At 37.1% G+C, this 20,551-nt stretch overlaps 1 protein-coding gene across 1 annotated transcript in view; it reads right to left on the reverse strand.

The window, feature by feature from the left end:
• Positions 1-3,051: 3,051 nt before the first annotated feature.
• BEAN1 (brain expressed associated with NEDD4 1) overlaps positions 3,052-20,551 on the reverse strand; it is a 155,768-nt gene continuing 138,268 nt past the window's right edge. The window contains exon 6 of the mRNA XM_053715879.1: positions 3,052-3,316. Within this exon, the coding sequence (XP_053571854.1) occupies positions 3,052-3,316 (265 nt within the window). The remainder of the gene's footprint in view (positions 3,317-20,551) is intronic.

Below are 20,551 nucleotides of genomic sequence, written 5' to 3' on the forward strand. Positions count from 1 at the left end.
TGAAGATTTTACTGAACAGCCTACCAAAATATTGGACTGTCCGGTTGAATGCTAGACACCTGGCAATTGGTCCCCTATGCCTTGTGAGGACATCACTGCTTGCTTATTTAGGGCCTTGATTACGAGTGGAGCTCAAACGTTTGTGCTTGAGTGATAAGGGGTTTATTGCAGGTGTTTGCGGTTGTCGGGGCTTACTGCTAGTATTACAAGTTATAAGTAAATGTGATCGCTTGAGCGCAATCACGATTTAGGTTAGAATGATTACCGTGTCCTCAGAGCTCTGGTTTAACTGTTTCACAAAACTAAAAAGTTGCACAAAACACATCAAAAATACATTACAAAGAACAGTTACACTCATAATAACACTATCTTAATAAAAATTCTTACAAAAAAAATATTGTACACAAAAGTAATAAGGGCTCAAAGATATGAGGTCTCAGGTGCTAGAAAAAAAAAAAAGTAGGCAAAGGGCTTTAACATAGAGATGTACATGTATGTGTGTATATATGTGTGTGTGTGTGTACATATATATTTATGTATTTATATGTGTATATACTGTATGTATTTACAGACATATATACACTTATAAACACATAAATACATGTGTAGGCATATATAGAAGTGAATTGGAGCCCTTTTACAGTCAAGTAGATGAAAACATGAAAAAACATATTTATGCAATATTCATATTTAATAAACGTTTAACTGTATTTACTGTCATTATTTTACATTCCAATGTTCTGCACATAACAGAATATGTTCTATGTATTTCTAAATAGATATTCCTATATATATCTATATATCTATATATCTATAAAATCATGTGTAGCTATAGATATATATTGTACCAAAAACATATATGTAGAAATATGTAATGTATTTATGAATACATAGAACATATTCTTCTATGTAAAGAATATTAGAATGTGATATATTCAAGTTTTCATGCCGGGTTAACACACTTAAGAATATGCAATCGGGTTTTCTAGCAAGTAGAGTATTTCCCCCTCCCCCCTTTTTTTTGCTCCATTTACTTTTTTGGGGGATTACATGAATGTGCATGCAGTAATCTAAGTTTGGCTTTTTGCACATATCGGGTTTGCGTGTGAGCACAAACAGTTTGCTTTCACTATACAAGCGCAACCCGACGCATGAAAAAAGCTTACTTCTACTGTAGTTAACGCTCGAGCGGGAGCATTAATTAGAGCTCCACTTGTAATCTGGCCCTTAATGAGTGTGTCGCTGAGTGTTAAGCGGTTTGCACATGTGAAATACACTCAGCAGCTTTGCTATCAAAGTAAAAGTACCTTTTCTCTAGCCATTAAGGTTACTGACAGTGTTATTCTTAATTTGCACATGCAAACCTTATAAAGGCAGAGTTTAAGGTTGTGCACCATGAGGCTAGTAATCAATGGCGGCTCCAGCAGCTGATTAATGAGCAGTATCGCTAAAGGTAGGGGGCAAGGTAGTGGGATGTTTTGTTGGTAGCCTTGGGCAGTCCAATGAGTGGTAAGTTGGTAAGTTCAAAGATTTGGATGGTTTTGCTCTTCCTAGAAAAAAAGTTACTTATCAAGATGACTCTAACAATTATGTTCTCTCTCTAAATTATTCTAAAAAAAGACATGTTAATAAATTAGTTTTTCGAAATGTTTTCAACTTTCGTGCATGAATATGCTCCTCATTTGGCGGCAACTTGGACAACAGAATGTAACATATGTTGTTTTATATTAATAACCAGTGTTCTGCACACAACATTTTGCCAACCGGTGCCATTATAAAATAGTCAGGTGAGGACAGTGTAATTCTTTGCAATAGTATAACATATTCTGTTGTTTATAAATGTTACTTAACCTATCCAAAGCACAAAATAATTGCATCATTTAAAATGATTTAATGATAATTTATGTAAAAAAATAATTAAAAATTAAAAAATGTAATATTGGCTAATTTTAGCTTAAAGGGATACTGAACCCAATTTTTTTCTTTCGTGATTCAGATAGAGCATGCAATTTTTTAGCAACTTTCTAATTTACTCCTATTATCAATTTTTCCTCGTTATCTTACTATCTATATTTGAAAAAGAAAGTCCAGAACCCTGGATAGCACTTGTCTATTGGGTAAATTTATCCACCAATCAGCAAGAACAACCCAGGTTGTTCACCAAAAATGGGCCAGCATCTAAACTTACATTCTTGCTTTTCAAATAAAGATACCAAGAGAATGAAGAACATTTGCTAATAGGAGTAAATTAGAAAGTTGCTTAAAATTGCATGCTCTATCTGAATCACAAAAGAAAAGATTTTGGTTCAGTGTCCCTTTAATATTGGGGTTATATTTTAGCGGAGTGGTCAGTAAAATCAGGTGGTGTGCCCATTAAATAGGTCCTGGGGTGAATACTGAACTGAAATATTACTGAAATATTAATATTTTTTCAACATGCATTTGTGATTCTGCCCACTGTCTGTATTCAAGGAGTTACTGAGTATGGATGTGTCCCAAGGGTATACTTTGCCTAGTAATACAGTTTTCCATTATTAAAAAGAACTGCATAATTGTGTTGCTAAATGATGATAATAAAAGCTTATAAAAATATATAAACTGAATAAGTCAGTCCATCACCATACGTTCTATACAGACAAGGATCCTGGGTAATATTGCATTGTAATAAGCGTACAAGTTGGCATAAATTACTGTACATATGTGGAAGGAATAATTTAATACATCACGTAAATCTGCTTTCACGCACTCTCTAGTGCTTACTTCTCTATAACGTAAACACATAAGTATCAGGCACATTTACATTTTCTACGTATGTTGCTATTGCGCATATTTATTGCTAGTTGCACACTTACTAATTGCACTTCTCAGTGAAATTTCTTGCGATAAGCAGGAAGTTGATGTGTTCTGTCTCCCTGATCATTAAATGTGATCTTGTATTTCATTGCAAGAAAAAAAATGCCATCATCTAAACAAAAGATATTGCTGAAAATTCAACAACCCAGTTCAAACATTCCCATTCAACACAGGGTTTTTCTGAGTATAGATATCTATCTACACATCCATTGGTATTAGAGGAATGTGCACACTCAATGCACTCCTGGTTTGGTATGGGGGTGGAGCTTCATGAATAGGATCCCATAGCAAAGGAACGCATGGAATTAGATGGCATGTGCTCTCTTGAGAGTTCCAATCTCTGTTTCCTATGATGTTGTAGTCTTCATCTTGTACAAATTGTGGGTCTTCCAGGGAGTATGGTGGGGGATCATCTAATGGAAGGTATATTTCCATAGCTCCTGGTCCAACACAGTCATCATAGCTAGAATAGGAGTAAAAAAAAAAAAAAAAAAAACATTCAATGCTTGAATAAAGTCTGCTATAGAGACAAAGAAAAAACTACGCCAGCCATGAGCTTTATAGCAAACTCCAGCGCTTTCCCTCTATTTTTTAAAGTGCTGTCTATTGGTTAATAAGATTGCATTAACCAATCATAAACATGGAGCACACATATCTCCAAGCCAGACTGGTTTTATCTGATCAATTAGTCAGTACTTACTTATTTCTATCTATAGGAGTAAAGTAATTCTTATTACAGAATGCAAATTGAAATAAAGAGAAGAAGACCTGTTGCTGATTGCCTATAGAAAAAAGGTTGAAAACATTTTGTAAACGTACATTGCGGTGAATGCACATTTGTTGTTTACATTTTCTCTTTTTCATTTTTTAAAGTACTTATTTTATATTTTGGAGAGGAAGTTTAGGTTTTACGGGTTCAGGTTTTTGGGGATTTATGATAGAGGGGGCATTATATGCAAAGGCAATAAGAGGAGTAAAGGACAGGGGAATGCTTTGGGGAGAATCATTTTGGACAAAGTAGTTTTAAGAGTGTTGTTGCAGTGGTAAGTTCTTGTTGGGAGCCCACATCAGCATTGGTTAGAATTTACTGCAATGCAACACTGTTTTGATTAGGGTTCATAGTGCTAGGATAGGGTCATGAATCAACTTTTTTTTGTAGTAGGAACAAGGTCTCGGTTAGGGTTAATTTGCTATGATAATGTTATATATATATATAGATAACAGCATTTTTATCGTGTGATACCAGAAACTCCATAGGAATTACAAACAACCAGCCCTAAGTAACCCCTCTTACTAAGTGACCTTATAGGCCTCTATTTATCAAGCTGTCAACCGCAAATACGCTGGAATTCCACAGCGTATTTGTGGCAAGCTTGATTCGCCTTAGTTATCAAACTCTACAGACCCGCAAAAGTAGAATATAGTGACGTAACATACGATCCCCCGACACAGATCAATGCTTACGTCACTACAGATGTTCCGAACGCAAGTTTGGCATAATCTGACTACTTTTGCTAGTTATTAAATAACTAGCAGGTACGCTCTGCACTTTTCTGGCCCAGCATACCTGGTTTTCAATCCGCCGACCCTGGAGGTGGCGGATGCCATAGGACTCAATGGGAGTCTGAAAGCAACGAAAGCTCATGTTCGCTGCTGCCCGATATCCCATTGATTTCTATGGTAGTGTCTACACCTAACACCCTAACATGTAGCCCGAGTCTAAACACCCCTAATCTGCCCCCCCTACACCGCCGCCACCTACATTAAATTTATTAACCCCTAAACCGCCGCTCCCGGAGCCCGCGGCAACAACTAAATAAAGTGTTTAACCCCTAAACCGCCGCTCCCAGAGCCCACTGCCACCTACATTATACATATTAAACCCTAATCTGCCGCCCCCTATAACGCTGCCACCTACATTAAGTTATTAACCCCTATCCTGCCGCTCCCGGACCACGCCGCTACTAAATAAATGTATTAACCCCTAAACTATTTAATAACTACCTAGCTAAAATAAATACAAATATACCTGTAACCTAAATTACAATTACACCTAACACTACACTATAATTAAATTAATTACCTAAATTCAAATAAATTAATTACCTAAACTAACTACAATTAATTACAATTAAATAAAATTAACTAAAGTACAAAAAAAACAAACACTAAATTACAGAAAATATTAAAATAATTACAAGAATTTTAAACTAATTACACCTAATCTAATCCCCCTAATAAAATAAAAAGCCCCCCAAAATAATAAAAAGCCCTACCCTACACTAAATTACAAATAGCCCTTAAAAGGGCTTTATGTGGGGCATTGCCCCAAAGTAATCAGCTCTTTTACCTGTAAAAAAAATTACAATACCCCCCCAACATTAAAACCCACCACCCACACACCCAACCCTACTCTAAAACCCACCCAATCCCCCCTTAATAAAACCTAACACTAACCCCCTGAAGATCACCCTACCTTGAGACGTCTTCACCCAACCGGGCCGAAGTCTTCATCCAAGCCGGGCAGAAGAGGTCCTCCAGACGGGCAGAAGTCTTCATCCAAGCCGGCCAGAAGAAGTCCTCCAGACGGGCAGAAGTCTTCATCCAGGCGGCATCTTCTATCTTCATCCATCCGGAGCAGAGCGGGTCCATCTTCAAGACATCCGACACGGAGAATCCTTCCAGGCCGACGACTACCCAATGAATGAATATTCCTTTAAATGACGTCATCCAAGATGGCGTCCCTTGAATTCCAATTGGCTGATAGAATTCTATCAGCCAATCGGAATTAAAGTAGGAAAAATCCTATTGGCTGATGCAATCAGCCAATTGGATTGAACTCGCATTCTATTGGCTGTTATAATCAGGAACTAATAAGGTATACCAAAGCGCCAACTATACGAAGGCTGGGTCTGGACCTAATGCAATATTATCAAACGATTACAATAAACAATTTATTGAGTACACAAATAAGTTAAAAACATGGATCCATGTATAAACAATCAAATTTATACAACAATAATAGCTAAATGAATAGTTAAAACAAATAGTTAGGTAACGGATATAGCATTTAAATGGTGCAAACATTGCTCTTAAAAATATTCATAAAAAATTCCAAATTTAGTATAAGGCTCACAACAGAAATTCAACTTTGTGTTTACCATATACACATACACAAATTTGTACAGCAATAATAGCTAAATGAATAGTTAAAACAAATAGTTAAATAGCAGATATGGCATTTAAAATTGTGCAAACAATGCTCTTAAAAAATATTCCTAAAAAATTCCAAATTAAGTATAAGGCTCACAACAAAAATTCAACTTTGTGTTTACCACATACACATAATAGGTGAAATGTATTAGTCAGTTATATAATATTATCTAACCAATAATGTTCTCGATTCTATGCAATACTAAATATTGCCAATAGTGACTAATGTGTAAGGCTCTGAGTAAGACCTTTAACTGTGTGTTTACCACATACGCATTGTCAAGTAAAAAATATTGTGACAGCAATAAACCAATGTAAAGAATGTGTATCAAAAAAGTTGTGTGCAAAAATTAGTGTACAAAAGGTATTAATGGTCAAAAAATAGGTTGATCTTCAAAAAACGTGAATTAAGAACAAAGATTGTGAAAAATGAAAAACCAAAAATTTACAAAAACATTGTGGTGTGTTCCAATAGTAACTTATATAAATGTAAATAATAGTCCAAAAAATAGTCCAACAGTGAAAACTTAATAGAAAAAATAATCCAACAATAAATTATAATAAGTAGTGTGTCTCTTTAAGAAAAAACAATAATCCTTAAAGTGTTGTGAATCCTAACAGCAATAGTTATGGTGATTTTCCAAGTGTTTTATACTGAATAGCAGTGTCAGTACTTGCTAGCCGTTTTCCAACCCAAAATTCTATCTTCTTGGCAAATATTTTGTTATAATCCCTGGATGATCCTTCTGTAAAAGAAAGATATGATGGTGTAGATTGTTTTTAGATCAATAGAAAATGAAATTATGCTTACCAGTCGACGCGTTTCGGTCACAAAGAGACCTTTATCAAGACTTGAGTCTTGAGACTTGAGTCTTGATAAAGGTCTCTTTGTGACCGAAATGCGTCGACTGGTAAGCATAATTTCATTTTCTATTGATCTAAAAACAATCTACACCAGTGTTTTTCAACCAGTGTGCCATGGCACACTAGTGTGCCGTGAGAGATCCTCAGGTGTGCCACGGCAGACTGACAACAGTGTGACATATTTTTTAAACTTTGCTTGTTTTTTACTCCCAGTGCAGGAGTAGTTTGTAGGAGGCATGGCATAACAACACAATACATACAGTATGTGTGTGTTTGTGTGTATGTGTATATATATATGCTGTATTAGGCTACAATGTGTGATTTTTTAAAAATTTTGGGATGGTGGTGTGCCACAGGATTTTTTAATGTAAAAAAGTGTGCCATGGCAAAAAAAGGTTAAAAATCATATCTTTCTTTTACAGAAGGATCATCCAGGGATTATAACAAAATATTTGCCAAGAAGATAGAATTTTGGGTTGGAAAACGGATAGCAAATACTGACACTGCTATTCAGTATAAAACACTTGGAAAATCACCATAACTATTGCTGTTAGGATTCACAACACTTTAAGGATTATTGTTTTTTCTTAAAGAGACACACTACTTATTATAATTTATTGTTGGATTATTTTTTCTATTAAGTTTTCACTGTTGGACTATTTTTTGGACTATTATTTACATTTATATAAGTTACTATTGGAACACACCACAATGTTTTTGTAAATTTTTGGTTTTTCATTTTTCACAATCTTGAATTTCTGTTTTGAGCCTTATACTAAATTTGGATTTTTTTATGAATATTTTTAAGAGCATTGTTTGCACCATTTTAAATGCTATATCCGTTACCTAACTATTTGTTTTAACTATTCATTTAGCTATTATTGTTGTATAAATTTGATTGTTTATACATGGATCCATGTTTTTAACTTATTTGTGTACTCAATAAATTGTTTATTGTAATCGTTTGATAATATTGCATTAGGTCCAGACCCAGCCTTCGTATAGTTGGCGCTTTGGTATACCTTATTAGTTTCATCTTTCCATTTTGACAACTAGGTGTCAAATTATCAAAGCCAGAGGTCTTATTTAGTAGGCGCTAGGTGTACTCCACTATCACTATTGGCTGATTGGACCAGCCAATAGGATTGAAGTTCAATCCTATTGGCTGATTGCATCAGCCAATAGGATTTTTCCTACCTTAATTTCGATTGGCTGATAGAATTCTATCAGCCAATCGGAATTGAAGGGACGCCATCTTGGATGACGTCATTTAGTTGAAATACTTTTTATTAATATATCACATTACATACAACATGAGAGTACAGCATGTACATTTTCAGAAGTATATATTTCCAGCAACCCAGAAAAGAAAAATTAAGAAATATTACATACTGTCCACGTTCCTTTTTCCATTATTTCTTTTCCCCCTCCCTCCCCCTCCCTACCGCCCCCCTCCCCTAACATTAAACTCTTTAACTGAGTGTAACTTTTAACTAAATAAACAAAAAAAACTTTCCCATCGAGCAGCGTCGTTATTTATAGAAATCTACAGTAAAACCTTTCCCATGCCTATGGTAGTTTCTGTCTCCCTATTCTTTATGGCCTCAGAGATCTCCAAATTGAACCTAAATGTGTATATCAGATCAACCCCACCTATCCCTTATTTATTAAGAATCCAATGAATCCAAATGTTTTGGAATCTTTCTGAGGTACCCTGCAGCCATGCTGCTGATTCAGACATACTATAGATATCCTCTACTTTGTCAAGTATCTCACCCCACTCTGGGGCTCCTAATTTCCACTTCCTAGCTATACATATTCTGGTAGCGGTGCACATTATGTTGACCCATTTGTTAGTAGCAGAATTTAGTGAGTCTAGAGGAACATGTAGTAAAGCTTACGAAGCTGTTAGTATAAAAGAGTCATCTAGGATCTTCCTGAACAATTGTGTTAGTTTATCCCAAGTGGGTTGAATCTTTGGGCATTCCCACCACATGTGGAGATAAGTACCTATCCCTGTGCAGCCTCGGTAGCATAATCTATTGCCCTGAGGACTAAAGTGTGATGTTTTTAGTGGCGTTAAATACCATCTATATGCCGTTTTTATCGAGTTTTCAATGAGATCTGCCCCTATTAAGCTTCTACTTATCGATGAGAAAGTTTGACTCCATTCGTCTACTGTATAAGTTATGTCTAAGTCTTGTTCCCACTTGCTATGGAGCTCTAACTTATTCGTATTCTTTGCTTCCTGTATGGCTAGGTATAATCGTGTGATAATTTTTTTATTCCTACCTGGTGTCAGTATTATTTGTTCCAAAGTGGTGTTTGGTGAGGAAGAACTTCCCTGTCTGTATTTATTTATGGTGTGTGAGATCTGAAGGTACAAAAACCAGTGTAATGTGTCTGGGTGAATTTTATCGCTCAGCTGAGTGAATGTCAGCAGTCTCCCTTTATCCATAAAATCTTCCACCCTGTATAAACCCTTGTTCTCCCACTTAGTTACTTGTTTTTGGAAGTCTCGTGAAAGTAGTGTACCTACCGGTATTATAGAGGAGTGTGGTGAATGTAGTTTCAATGAATTAGTTAATGATCTCCAGATCACTCTAGAGTCTTCCGTAGTTTTTAATTTAGCTAGCCTATGGGTGTTTGGTTTAGCAAGACTCCATATTATGTCTCCTGGGGAGTTTAGCCCCCCAATATCCGCTTCAATATTGGGCCACATCATTCCTCGGCAATCCTTACTTAGCAGAACACTCTGCGCTAGTCTAGCTGCCTGATAGTAATCTCAGAGATTAGGGACTCCTATTCCTCCTAATTGCTTATGTTGTTTTAGTACATGAGCGGCTATTCTAGTCGATTCGTGTCCCCTTATGAATTTAATAAGTTCGGTCTGCACCTCATCTAATTCTTTCATTGGGATTTTGATAGGTAAAGCTCTAAATAGGTATAGGAGCCTTGGTAAGATGTTCATCTTTATTGCAGATAATCTGCCCAACCAAGAGAAGTTACCTTTTTTCCAATTAGCTATAGCTTTCCTTATGGTTTTGTAAATTGGAATATAGTTTACTTTGTACAATGTTTCTGGGGTCGCTGTGATATTGATTCCTAGGTACTTAAGGGATTGAGTAGCCCGTTTAAAATCAAAGTTAGCTTCTATCAACTTACTTGTGTGTGCGGGTAGTGATAGAGGAAGCGCCTCGCATTTATCTGGATTTATTTTGAAGCCTGATACCTTAGAGAAGTCTTCTAATAATTGATAAAGATTGGGCAGGGACAGCATGGGTTTTGTGATTGTGAGAAGGATGTCGTCTGCGAATAGCGTCAATTTATGTTCCCCCTTATTTAGCTTGACCCCATGAATGTCTTTGGAGTTTCGTATGCACGATGCCAGAGGTTCTACGGATAAAGCGAACAGGAGTGGCGACAAAGGGCACCCCTGACGAGTTCCGTTTAAGAAAGGTATCGGTCTAGATTGGTATCCCGTCGCACTTATTGTTGCTACTGGGGAGGAGTTGATATTTCTGATTGTGTCTATGAATCTATTGCCAAATCCCAAGTGTTCCAGAATCTCAAACATATACCTCCAGTTCACCCTATCAAACGCCTTCTCCGCATCCAGAGATAGGAGCAGAGAAGGCATTTCTGTATTCCTCAAGAACTCTACCAGAGCTACTGTGCGCCGAACATTATCAGGTGCTTCTCTCTCTTTAACAAAGCCCACCTGATCAGGGTGAATTAACAAATATTGCTTGAGTATGTTTGCTAAAAATTTTGTAAACATTTTCAAATCCTGATTGATTAACGAGATTGGTCTATAATTTTGTGTCAATCTGGGGGTTTTCCCTGGTTTAGGGATTACAATTATTTTCGCTTGAAGTAGCTCTGGGGGAATCGGTGTACCTTTCAATATGTCATTAGAAAATTCACAGAGGTGGGTGGTCAAATCAGTTCTAAATGATTTAAGTAGTCCCCCGAAAACCCGTCGGTACCAGCTGCCTTACCTATTTTAAGATCTTTAATAGCAGCCGATATTTAAAGTGTTGTAATCTCTGCATCTAAGGCCTCATCGTCTTTTTTGTCTAGCTTAGGCAAGTCTGCTGTCAATAAGAGTTTATGTTTAAGGAGTACAGTCTGGGGGGAGTGGCATACCTTCTTCCCATCATAAAGGGATTCATAGTAGTGAGCAAAACATTCCGTAATTTCTTGCGGATGAGATGTTAAAGTGCCATCTGATTTTTGTATTTGTGCTATTATAAAGGATTTTGTTTTTTCTCTTAACCTATGGGCTAAATATTTATCTGGTTTGTTCGCATATAAGAAATAATACACTTTTAATTTGCTAATGGCTCTCATAGAATTTTCAGCCAAGATCTTAGCCAGTTCTTTCCTCTTTTTGGTTACTGTATTCAAGGTCAGTGGGGATAATGAGGTTTGATGTGTCTTTTCTAGTGATTCAATTTCTTGCTGTAAAGAGCCCACCCCAGACCTAACTCTCTTGATATACAAAGCTTTTTCCTTTATAAGTAACCCTCTAATATAAGGTTTGTGGGCCGCCCATACAATTATAGGTTTAATCGAGGGATCAACATTTAGCCTCCAGTATTCAGTGAGATTCTTAAGGATTTTAGTTTGAATGTCTGGCTGTTTTAGTAGCGTAGAGTCGTAGGTCCAAGATTTCTGTCTGTGTGTGTCAATGAATCCCTTTAACTGGATCTGTAGTATAGAGTGGTCTGACCATACTGAAGCGTGGATGGATGAAGATAGTAAGTTAGGTATAAGTATTTGACTAATATAGATATAATCCAGCTTCGTGTACATTTTATGAGCGGGTGAATAATAAGTGTGGTCATTAGTCTGTCCATAAAGTGTTGTCCAGGTGTCAAATATGTTATGAGATTCCATCGACTCTCTAATAGATTTAGTGATAGAATTGAGTCAACGTTGTTTGTTTGTGAGTTTGTTTGTACTGGTTTCACGTAGTATCTTTAAGTTGACGTTAAAATCCCCTGCCACTATTAATAGAGTTTGGGACCACTGAGTTAGTAGGTGTGAGAGCCTATTGAAAAAATCATGTTGTTGCTCATTGGGTGCGTAGATGTTACAGAATGTTATTTGTGTCCCCTGAATACTCCCTCTCAATATGAGATATCTGCCGTCCCTATCCCTGATCACCTCTTCTTTAGTGAATTGAATTGAGTTGTGAATGAGAATTGAAACCCCTCTCTTTTTTTTTATCCGTTGTAGAGTGGTAATGTTGCGTGAAGTGTTTATCCCAGTATTTGGGAACTTGATTATGGATAAAATGTGTCTCTTGCAAAAATATGACTTTAGCTTTCAAATTGTTGTATTGGGTGAGGGCTGTCTTCCTTTTAACATTAGTATTTGGATGACGTCATTTAAAGAAATATTCATTCGTCGGGTAGTCGTCGGCCTGGAAGGATGCTCCGCGTCGGATGTCTTGAAGATGGACCCGCTCTGGATGGATGAAGATAGAAGATGCCGCCTGGATGAAGACTTCTGCCCATCTGGAGGACTTCTTCTGGCTGGCTTGGATGAAGACTTCTGCCCGTCTGGAGGACCACTTCGGCCCGGTTGGGTGAAGACGTCTCAAGGTAGAGTGATCCTCAGGGGGTTAGTGTTAGGTTTTATTAAGGGGGGATTGGGTGGGTTTTAGAGTAGGGTTGGGTGTGTGGGTGGTGGGTTTTAATGTTGGGGGGTATTGTATTTTTTTTACAGGTAAAAGAGCTGATTACTTTGGGGCAATGCCCCGCAAAAGGCCCTTTAAATGGCTATTTGTATTTAGTGTAGGGTAGGGATTTTTATTATTTTGGGGGGCTTTTTTATTTTACTAGGGGGATTAGATTAGGTGTAATTAGTTCAAAAATCTTGTAATTATTTTATTATTTTCTGTAATTTAGTGGGGGGTTTTTTGTACTTTAGATAATTTTATTTAATTGTATTTAGTTTAGGTAATTAATTTAATGATAGTGTAGTGTTAGGTGTAATTGTAACTTAGGTTAGGTTTTATTTTACAGGTAAATTTGTATTTATTTTAACTAGGTAGTTATTAAATAGTTAATAACTATTTAATAACTATTGTACCTAGTTAAAATAAATACAAACTTGTAAAATAAAAATAAGCCCTAAGATAGCTAAAATGTAACTATTAGTTATATTGTAGCTAGCTTAGGGTTTATTTTATAGGTAAGTACTTAATTTTAAATAGGAATAATGTAGTTAATGATAGGAATATTTATTTAGATTAATTTACATTATATTTAAGTTAGGGGGGTGTTAGGGTTAGGGTTAGACTTAGGTTTAGGGGTTAATAAATTTAATATAGTGGCAGCTGTGTAGGGGGGCAGAATAGGGGTTAAAAAATATCATGTTGGTGGCAGTGGTGTAGGGGGGGGCAGATTAGGGGTTAATAAATATAATGTAGGTGGCTGTGGTGTATGGGGGGCAGATTAGGGGTTAATAAATATAATGTAGGTGGCGGCGGGGTCCGGGAGCGGCGGTTTAAGGGTTAAACATTTTATTGAGTTGCGGCGGGGTCCGGGAGCGGCAGATTAGGGGTTAATAACTTTATTTAGTTGTGGGGGGGGGGGTCCGGGAGCGGCGGTATAGGGGGTAAACTGTATAGTATAGTGTGGGTGCTTAGTGACAGGGTAGCAAGAAAGCTGTGAAAAAGCCGAAGAGCAGCAAGATCGATGACTGTTAGTTATCAACAGTCCGCTGCTCATCGCCCCTTACTTGGTGCGCGGCTTTTTGACAGCTTTTTTAATAATTTTGGAGAACGTATCCAGGTCCGCAGCGGCGATGTTAGGCGATCTTAGGCGAGCGTATTGGTGCCGTCGAATGCAAGAAAGTCAGCGGCTTGATACATAGAGGCCATAGGCTGCTGTTGATAACACTTTGGCCTAGATTACAAGTGGAACAATACATTTTTATCGCTCATGAGCCCTAAGTGTGCTCAAGGTAAAATATTAGCACTGGTATTACAATCTAAAAGTAAAACTTTAGCATGCAAGTGAAAGACTCAAGAACAAAGGAGTTTTAAGTATTTCTATTAAAAAAAACATTAAAACATATTAAAAAGGATATGCATGTGTAAAGGCATTTGATTGGAAAGGGCTCAAAAGTGTATATTTTTGTATATATATGTATATATATATATATATATATATACACACACACATACCTCATTGTATTGCACTTCGCTTTATTGCACCTCACAGATATTTCTCATTTTACATATTGAAGGTTTGTGGCAACCCTGTGTCGACCAAGACTATCGGCATAATTTTTCCAACATATACACATGTATATACTATACACATATATACACACCTATATATATAGACACACCACCAGCAAAAAGATTATGACTCACTAAAGGCTCAGATGATGGTTAAAAAGGATATGCATGTGTAAAGGCATTTGATTGGAAAGGGCTCAAATGTGTATATGTTTGTATATATATATATATATATATATATATATATATATATACTCACATACATACCTCATTTTATTGCACTTCGCTTTATTGCGTCTCACAGATATTTCTCATTTTACATATTAAAGGTTTGTGGTAACCCTGTGTCGAGCAAGACTAGCGGCATCATTTTTCCAACATATACACATGTATACACATATATACACCTATATATATATATAGACACACCACCAGCAAAAAGATTAAGACTCACTAAAGGCTCAGATGATGGTTAGCATTTTTTAACAATAAAGTATTTTTAATTAAGGTTTGTACATTGTTTTTTAGACATAATGCTATAGCACACTAAGGAGTAGATTGCTAGATAGAGGCCTTTTGGGCTTGTCAGGTTGCGCTCATATTATGATTTAAAAGTAAAAAGTTAGCACAAAAGTAAAAACCTGACAATGGAAAAGTGGAACTTCAAATATCATGACCGTGTTAACATACTCAAATATCATAACCGTGTTAACATACTCATATATATATAGCTTCTTTAGGTTGCATTCAATTAGACATTGTCACATCCACAGGGGTGCTAAATATGTGAGAAAATACAGGTTTCCAAGAGGAGATAGACACAGCACTTACCGTTTTTTTACAATGTAAAACTTCACTTTAATAAGATTAAAATCCATGTGGTCCAAACATTTTGGTGGCCATACTGACACTTTTGTCAATGGATAAAGACAGATAAAAACAGGGGTGTAATATGTACAGCTTGTACCGACTATATATACACACTATGAGAGTCACATGGTCACGCTACGCTACCACCAATGACGTCAAGCGTTACGAGTTATAATTTTTTAGGGGCAAAACACAAATCAGTCCAAAGGTCTTCAAAGAGGCGTCTAAATTTGACCCTCCAAATTGTCATCCGTCCATTCGCAGTTTCCCATGTATGCTTGTCTCCGATTGTGATAGGGCTGATGTAGATGGATCCTATCCGAATTTGTCTAGGGTAGAACAAATTGCTTTAAGAGGTTTCTGGGATAATACTTCTATAATAATCCGCCCGGCAGATAAAGGGGGATCTATTGTGATCCTCAATTATGCTGATTATAAAAAATAAACCATTAGGCAACTTTCGGGCAAGTCAGTCTACATCAAACTAAGTGGTAACCCCACTAGTAGCTTTAAGAAACAGCTAGAAAATATTCTCAAATGTGGCCTTGAGGTTGGCATGATTGATACTCATGAATTCGGCTACATGACGGTTAACCACCAAGTGGTTCCTGTACTATATCTTCTGCCGAAGATTCATAAGTCATTGGTGAACCCTCCATGCAGACCGATTGTGTCTGCATGGAATTCCCTTTTCTCTAAAGTAGCCAAATTCATTGACTATCACTTAAAACCAGTAGTTAAATCATCATTTTCATTTCTCCTGGACTTGTCCGCCCTTCTAAAGATGCTAAAAAATGTGTTATGGCTAAACAGTGATGACATTCTCGTCCCCATGGATGTGGATAGCCTATATACAGTTATCCCCCATGTGAACGGTATTGAATCAGTAAGGACCATGACATGTACATCTTCTGCATATGTGGGTCCCCCTATTGAATTCCTATTAGAGCTGTTATCTTTTTGTTTGGAGAAGAACTATTTTTAGTTTGAATTTGATTACTATCTACAAATAGCTGGAACAGCTATGAGTTCCAATATGGCTCCCACATATGCAATTTTGTACATTCTCTGGTATGAAACTCACATTATGAAACCAAATTTGAATCCAAGCATCCAATTTTATACTTGATATATTTATGACCTATTTTGGATACAATTGCATAATAGTGTGTTCCTATGACCTTTTTCCCTCGCTGGACTATGTCTATGGCTGCCATAAATATACGCTAGCCCTTAAAATAAGATTGACTAATTTAAGTGGACTGTGTACATACGAAAACAATATATAAATCCCCTTGCTGCTGTCCTAAATCAATATTCTATTTCTACCATACTTTTTGGGACAAGAAGCGGATACTTTATTGTATATCTCTATTAGATTTATTTGTTATTTTTGTTGCCATATGTTTGTTAATATATAGTCTAGTGAAATTAACAATTGTTGATATTTCTAAAACCTGAGACCTCATATCTTTGAGTCCTTTTTAATGCATTTTTAAAAATATTTTTATCACAGTTTTAATATGATTTAGTGTCTCATGTAACAGTTAACCTGAGCTCTGAATTCGGGCTTACCTGACACTTGTTAATTAGATTGCACTCAAGCAAACACGTTTATTTTAAACTCGTAAAAATGCACGCTATTTCCGTCGCATGCAAAAAGCCGAAAAATACCCTATATTGCTTGTGCACTACAGTTAATTTAATAGATTACAATATAGTGTAAATATAACTTTTATATGCACTGGGAAACCAAAAAAACTGTGTGACTCACTTTGTTGCTATATTCAGCTTTATTGCGGTGGTCTGGAAAAAAAACGTAAAATCTCTGGTGGTACGCCGGAACCAAGAGGATACCAAGAGTATGAAGCAAAATTGATGGTAGAAGTAAAAAAGAAAGCTGTTTACAATTGTATGCTCTATCTAAATAAATAAAGAAATATTTGGGGTTTCATGTTCCTTTAATGTCAATATAACCATTGAGCAAACATGATGGTATACCCATCATGCTTTGATACAAATGGCATTTATATTATTTATATTATTTAGCAATGATCAGGATCAATTTGGATTACAATAGGTTAATCTCAGATATGTAAATTTGTATACAAAGAACTGTGCTCAGAGGCGTAACTAGAACTCACTGGGCCCTAAGGTAAAGTCTGTGGCAGGGCACCCCTCATTCGAACAGCACCCCTTCCAAAGTACAGTATAGCTAATGAGCTATATACCTATACCAATATATAAGGGCTGGGCGATATGGGCAAAAATGAAAATCGTGATTTTGTACCCAAAAAACCACGATTGCGATTTAAAAATCACTAAAACACCTTAATTTTCTAAACAAGCTCCGGGGAGAGGGGAGGGGACGAGAGTGAGGGGGGAGACAGGCTCAGTGGAAGTGAAAGCAGTCTGAAAAACTTGCTGAATATACTTATTCCTGGAGATTTATTCAATAAAATAATTGTTTTTATTTTCAAACACCTACATTATATTTATACTGTAAGTATGTAAAGCATTAGCCATTAAACGTTTTTTACTTACTGTGTAGATGTATGAAAATAAAAACAAATATTTTATTGGATAAATCTCCAGGTATAAGTATATGCCAGGGCAGTGCCACATCTGTTATTCAGACTGCTTTTACTTCCACAGAGCCTCCCTCCCTCTCCACGGAGCTTGTTTACTTCAGATTTTATAACCCTGCAGACAGTGGCAGTGCAGTAAGATCGCTGCTTTATCCTGCCTCCAGCTTCCAGTCACCTGAGTGAGCAACTCACCTTGACCACGTGTCTCCACTCTTCTATGCCCCGCAGTGCCGCATCTTCTAACTGCTGTGTGTGCACGGCTCCTCTGCCTAGCTATATGCTAGGCCAGAACATGTCACTCAGTTACCGGTGGTCCGGGACCGGCTCCTTCCATTGCATTTACACGGCACGATCGTAGTGACGTGATGTCCCCCCCAGGCCCCACCCCCCATAAAAACCGCAGACTCTCGCGTTTTTAAATCGCAACAGTTAATCACGGTTTAAAACCACATATGCGTTTAATCACCCAGCCCTACTATATATCTATTCCTACAGATATATAGGTATAGATATATATTTTACATTAACATTATCAGATATATAAAGAAATATATATATTTAATAATACAAATTAAAAAAAAAAATTCTATGTAAAATTAGTGTAATGCGCTTCGGGTTTCACTCTTTGAGGCCTATCTATCAAGCCGTCAACTTTCTTGCATTCGACGGCACCAATACGCTTGCCTTACATCGCGTCCGCGGACCTGAATACGACCTCCATATTTATTAAAAAAGCAGGCAAAAATCCGTGCACCAAGTACGGGGCGATGAGCAGCGGACTGTTGTTAACTAGCAGTCATCGATGTCGCTGCTATTCGGCTTTTTACCAACTTTATTTATACCCTGTCACTAAACACAGCCACTATACTGTACACTATACCCCACCGCAACTAAATAAAAGAATTAACCCCCATTCCGCCGCTCCCGGACCCCACCGCAACTAAATAAATGTATTAACCCCTAAACCCCTAAATGTATTAACCCCTGATTGGAACAGCCAATAGGATGAGAGCTCAATTCTATTGGCTGTTCCAATCAGCTACTAGGATTGAGTTCTCATACTATTGGCTGATTGGAACAGCCAATAGGATTTTAGCGGCTCTCATCCTATTGGCTGATTGGAACTTTTCAGCCAATAGGAATGCAAGGGACGCAATCTTGGATGACGTCATTTGCATTCAAAATCCAGTTTACGGCGGAGACCGTATTGAAGAGGAGCTCCTCGTGGGATGTCTTCAGGATGGACCCGCTTCGCGACGGATGTCTTCAGGATGGACCCACTCCTCGCCGGATGGATGAAGATAGAAGAGGCCGCATGGATGAAGACTTTGCCGTCTGGATGAAGATGGAAGAGGCCCCCCGGATGAAGACTTCTTGCCGGCTGGATGGATCCTTTAAGTGGAACTTCAAAAACTGTAAGTGGATCGTCGTGGGTTAGTGTTAGGTTTATTTAAGTTTTTTTTGGGTGGGTTTTATTTTTAGAGTAGGGTCTGGGCAGTAAAAGAGCTAAATGCCCTTTTAAGGGCAATGCCCATACAAATGCCCTTTTCAGGGCAATGGGGAGCTTAGGATTTTTAGATAGGGTTTTTTATTTGGGGGGGTTGGTTGTGTGGGTGGTGGGTTTTACTGTTGGGGGGGGTGTTTGTATTTTTTTTTTACAGGTAAAAGAGCTGATTTCTTTGGGGCAATGCCCCGCAAAAGGCCCTTTTAAGGGCCATTGGTAGTTTATTGTAGGCTAGGGGCTTTTTTATTTTGGGGGGGGGGGCTTTTTTATTTTGATAGGGCTATTAGATTAGGTGTAATTTTTTTTTATTTTTGATACTGTGGTTTTTTATTTTTGTAACTTAGTGTTTTTTATTTTTTGTAACTTAGCGTTATTTTTTTGTAATTTAGTAATTTTTAATTGTAGATTTAAATAATTTGAGTAGGGTTAGGTTTTTAAATATGTAATATAGTTAATTTAATTGGTAGTTTAATGTAATTTTAGCATAATAGTTAGGGTAGGTTAAATAGTTTAATATAGTTTAATTTAATTTTAGTATAATAGTTAGGGTAGGTTAATTAATATTTTAATATAGTTTAATTTAATTCTACAGGTAAGTTTAAATTTATTATAAGATAGGGATGTTGTAATTTTAATTTAAAGTTAGTGGGTTGTTAGGTTAAGGGGTTAATAGCTTAATTTAGTTTAAGGCGATGTGGGGGGCTGGCGGTTTAGGGGTTAATAGGTTTAGTTAGTGGTAGTGATATGGGAGGCCAGGGGTTTAGGGGTTAATACATTTATTTAGTTGTGGTGGGGTCCAGGAGCGGCGAGATAGGGATTAACAACATTATGTAGGTGCGCAGCGATGTCAGGGGCGGCAGATTAGGGGTGTTTAGACTCGGGGCTTAGTGTGTTAGGTGTAAACATAACTGGTTTTCTACCATAGAAATCAATGGAATATCTGGCAGCATCGAACATAAGCTTTCGCTGCTTTCAGACTCCCATTGATTCCTATGGCATCCGCGGCCTCCAGGGTGGCGGATTGAAAAACAGGTACGCTGGGCCGGAATAGCCGCGAGCGTACCGGTTAACTATTTGATCTAACTATTTGATCACTTTTAAAAAGTGTCAAATAGTGGCGAATGTGTATATCAGAACATCTTTAATGACGTAAGCATCGATCTGTGTCGGATTGAGACCGGCGGATCGTATGTTACATCACAGATTTCAACTTTTGCCGGTCTGTAGGTTTTGATAACTAGGTCGAATTAAGCTCGCCAAAATTACGCTGCGGAATTCCAGCATATTTCAGGTTCACGGCTTGATAAATATTCACCTTTAGGTCTAGTAGTGTTGGGTTAGTGCACATGAAAAATTAGTTATCTTAAAGGGACATAAAACCCAAAAATTATATTTCATGAT

Source organism: Bombina bombina, chromosome 1 (genome assembly GCF_027579735.1).
Source record: "Bombina bombina isolate aBomBom1 chromosome 1, aBomBom1.pri, whole genome shotgun sequence".
Taxonomy (NCBI): Eukaryota; Metazoa; Chordata; class Amphibia; order Anura; family Bombinatoridae; genus Bombina; species Bombina bombina.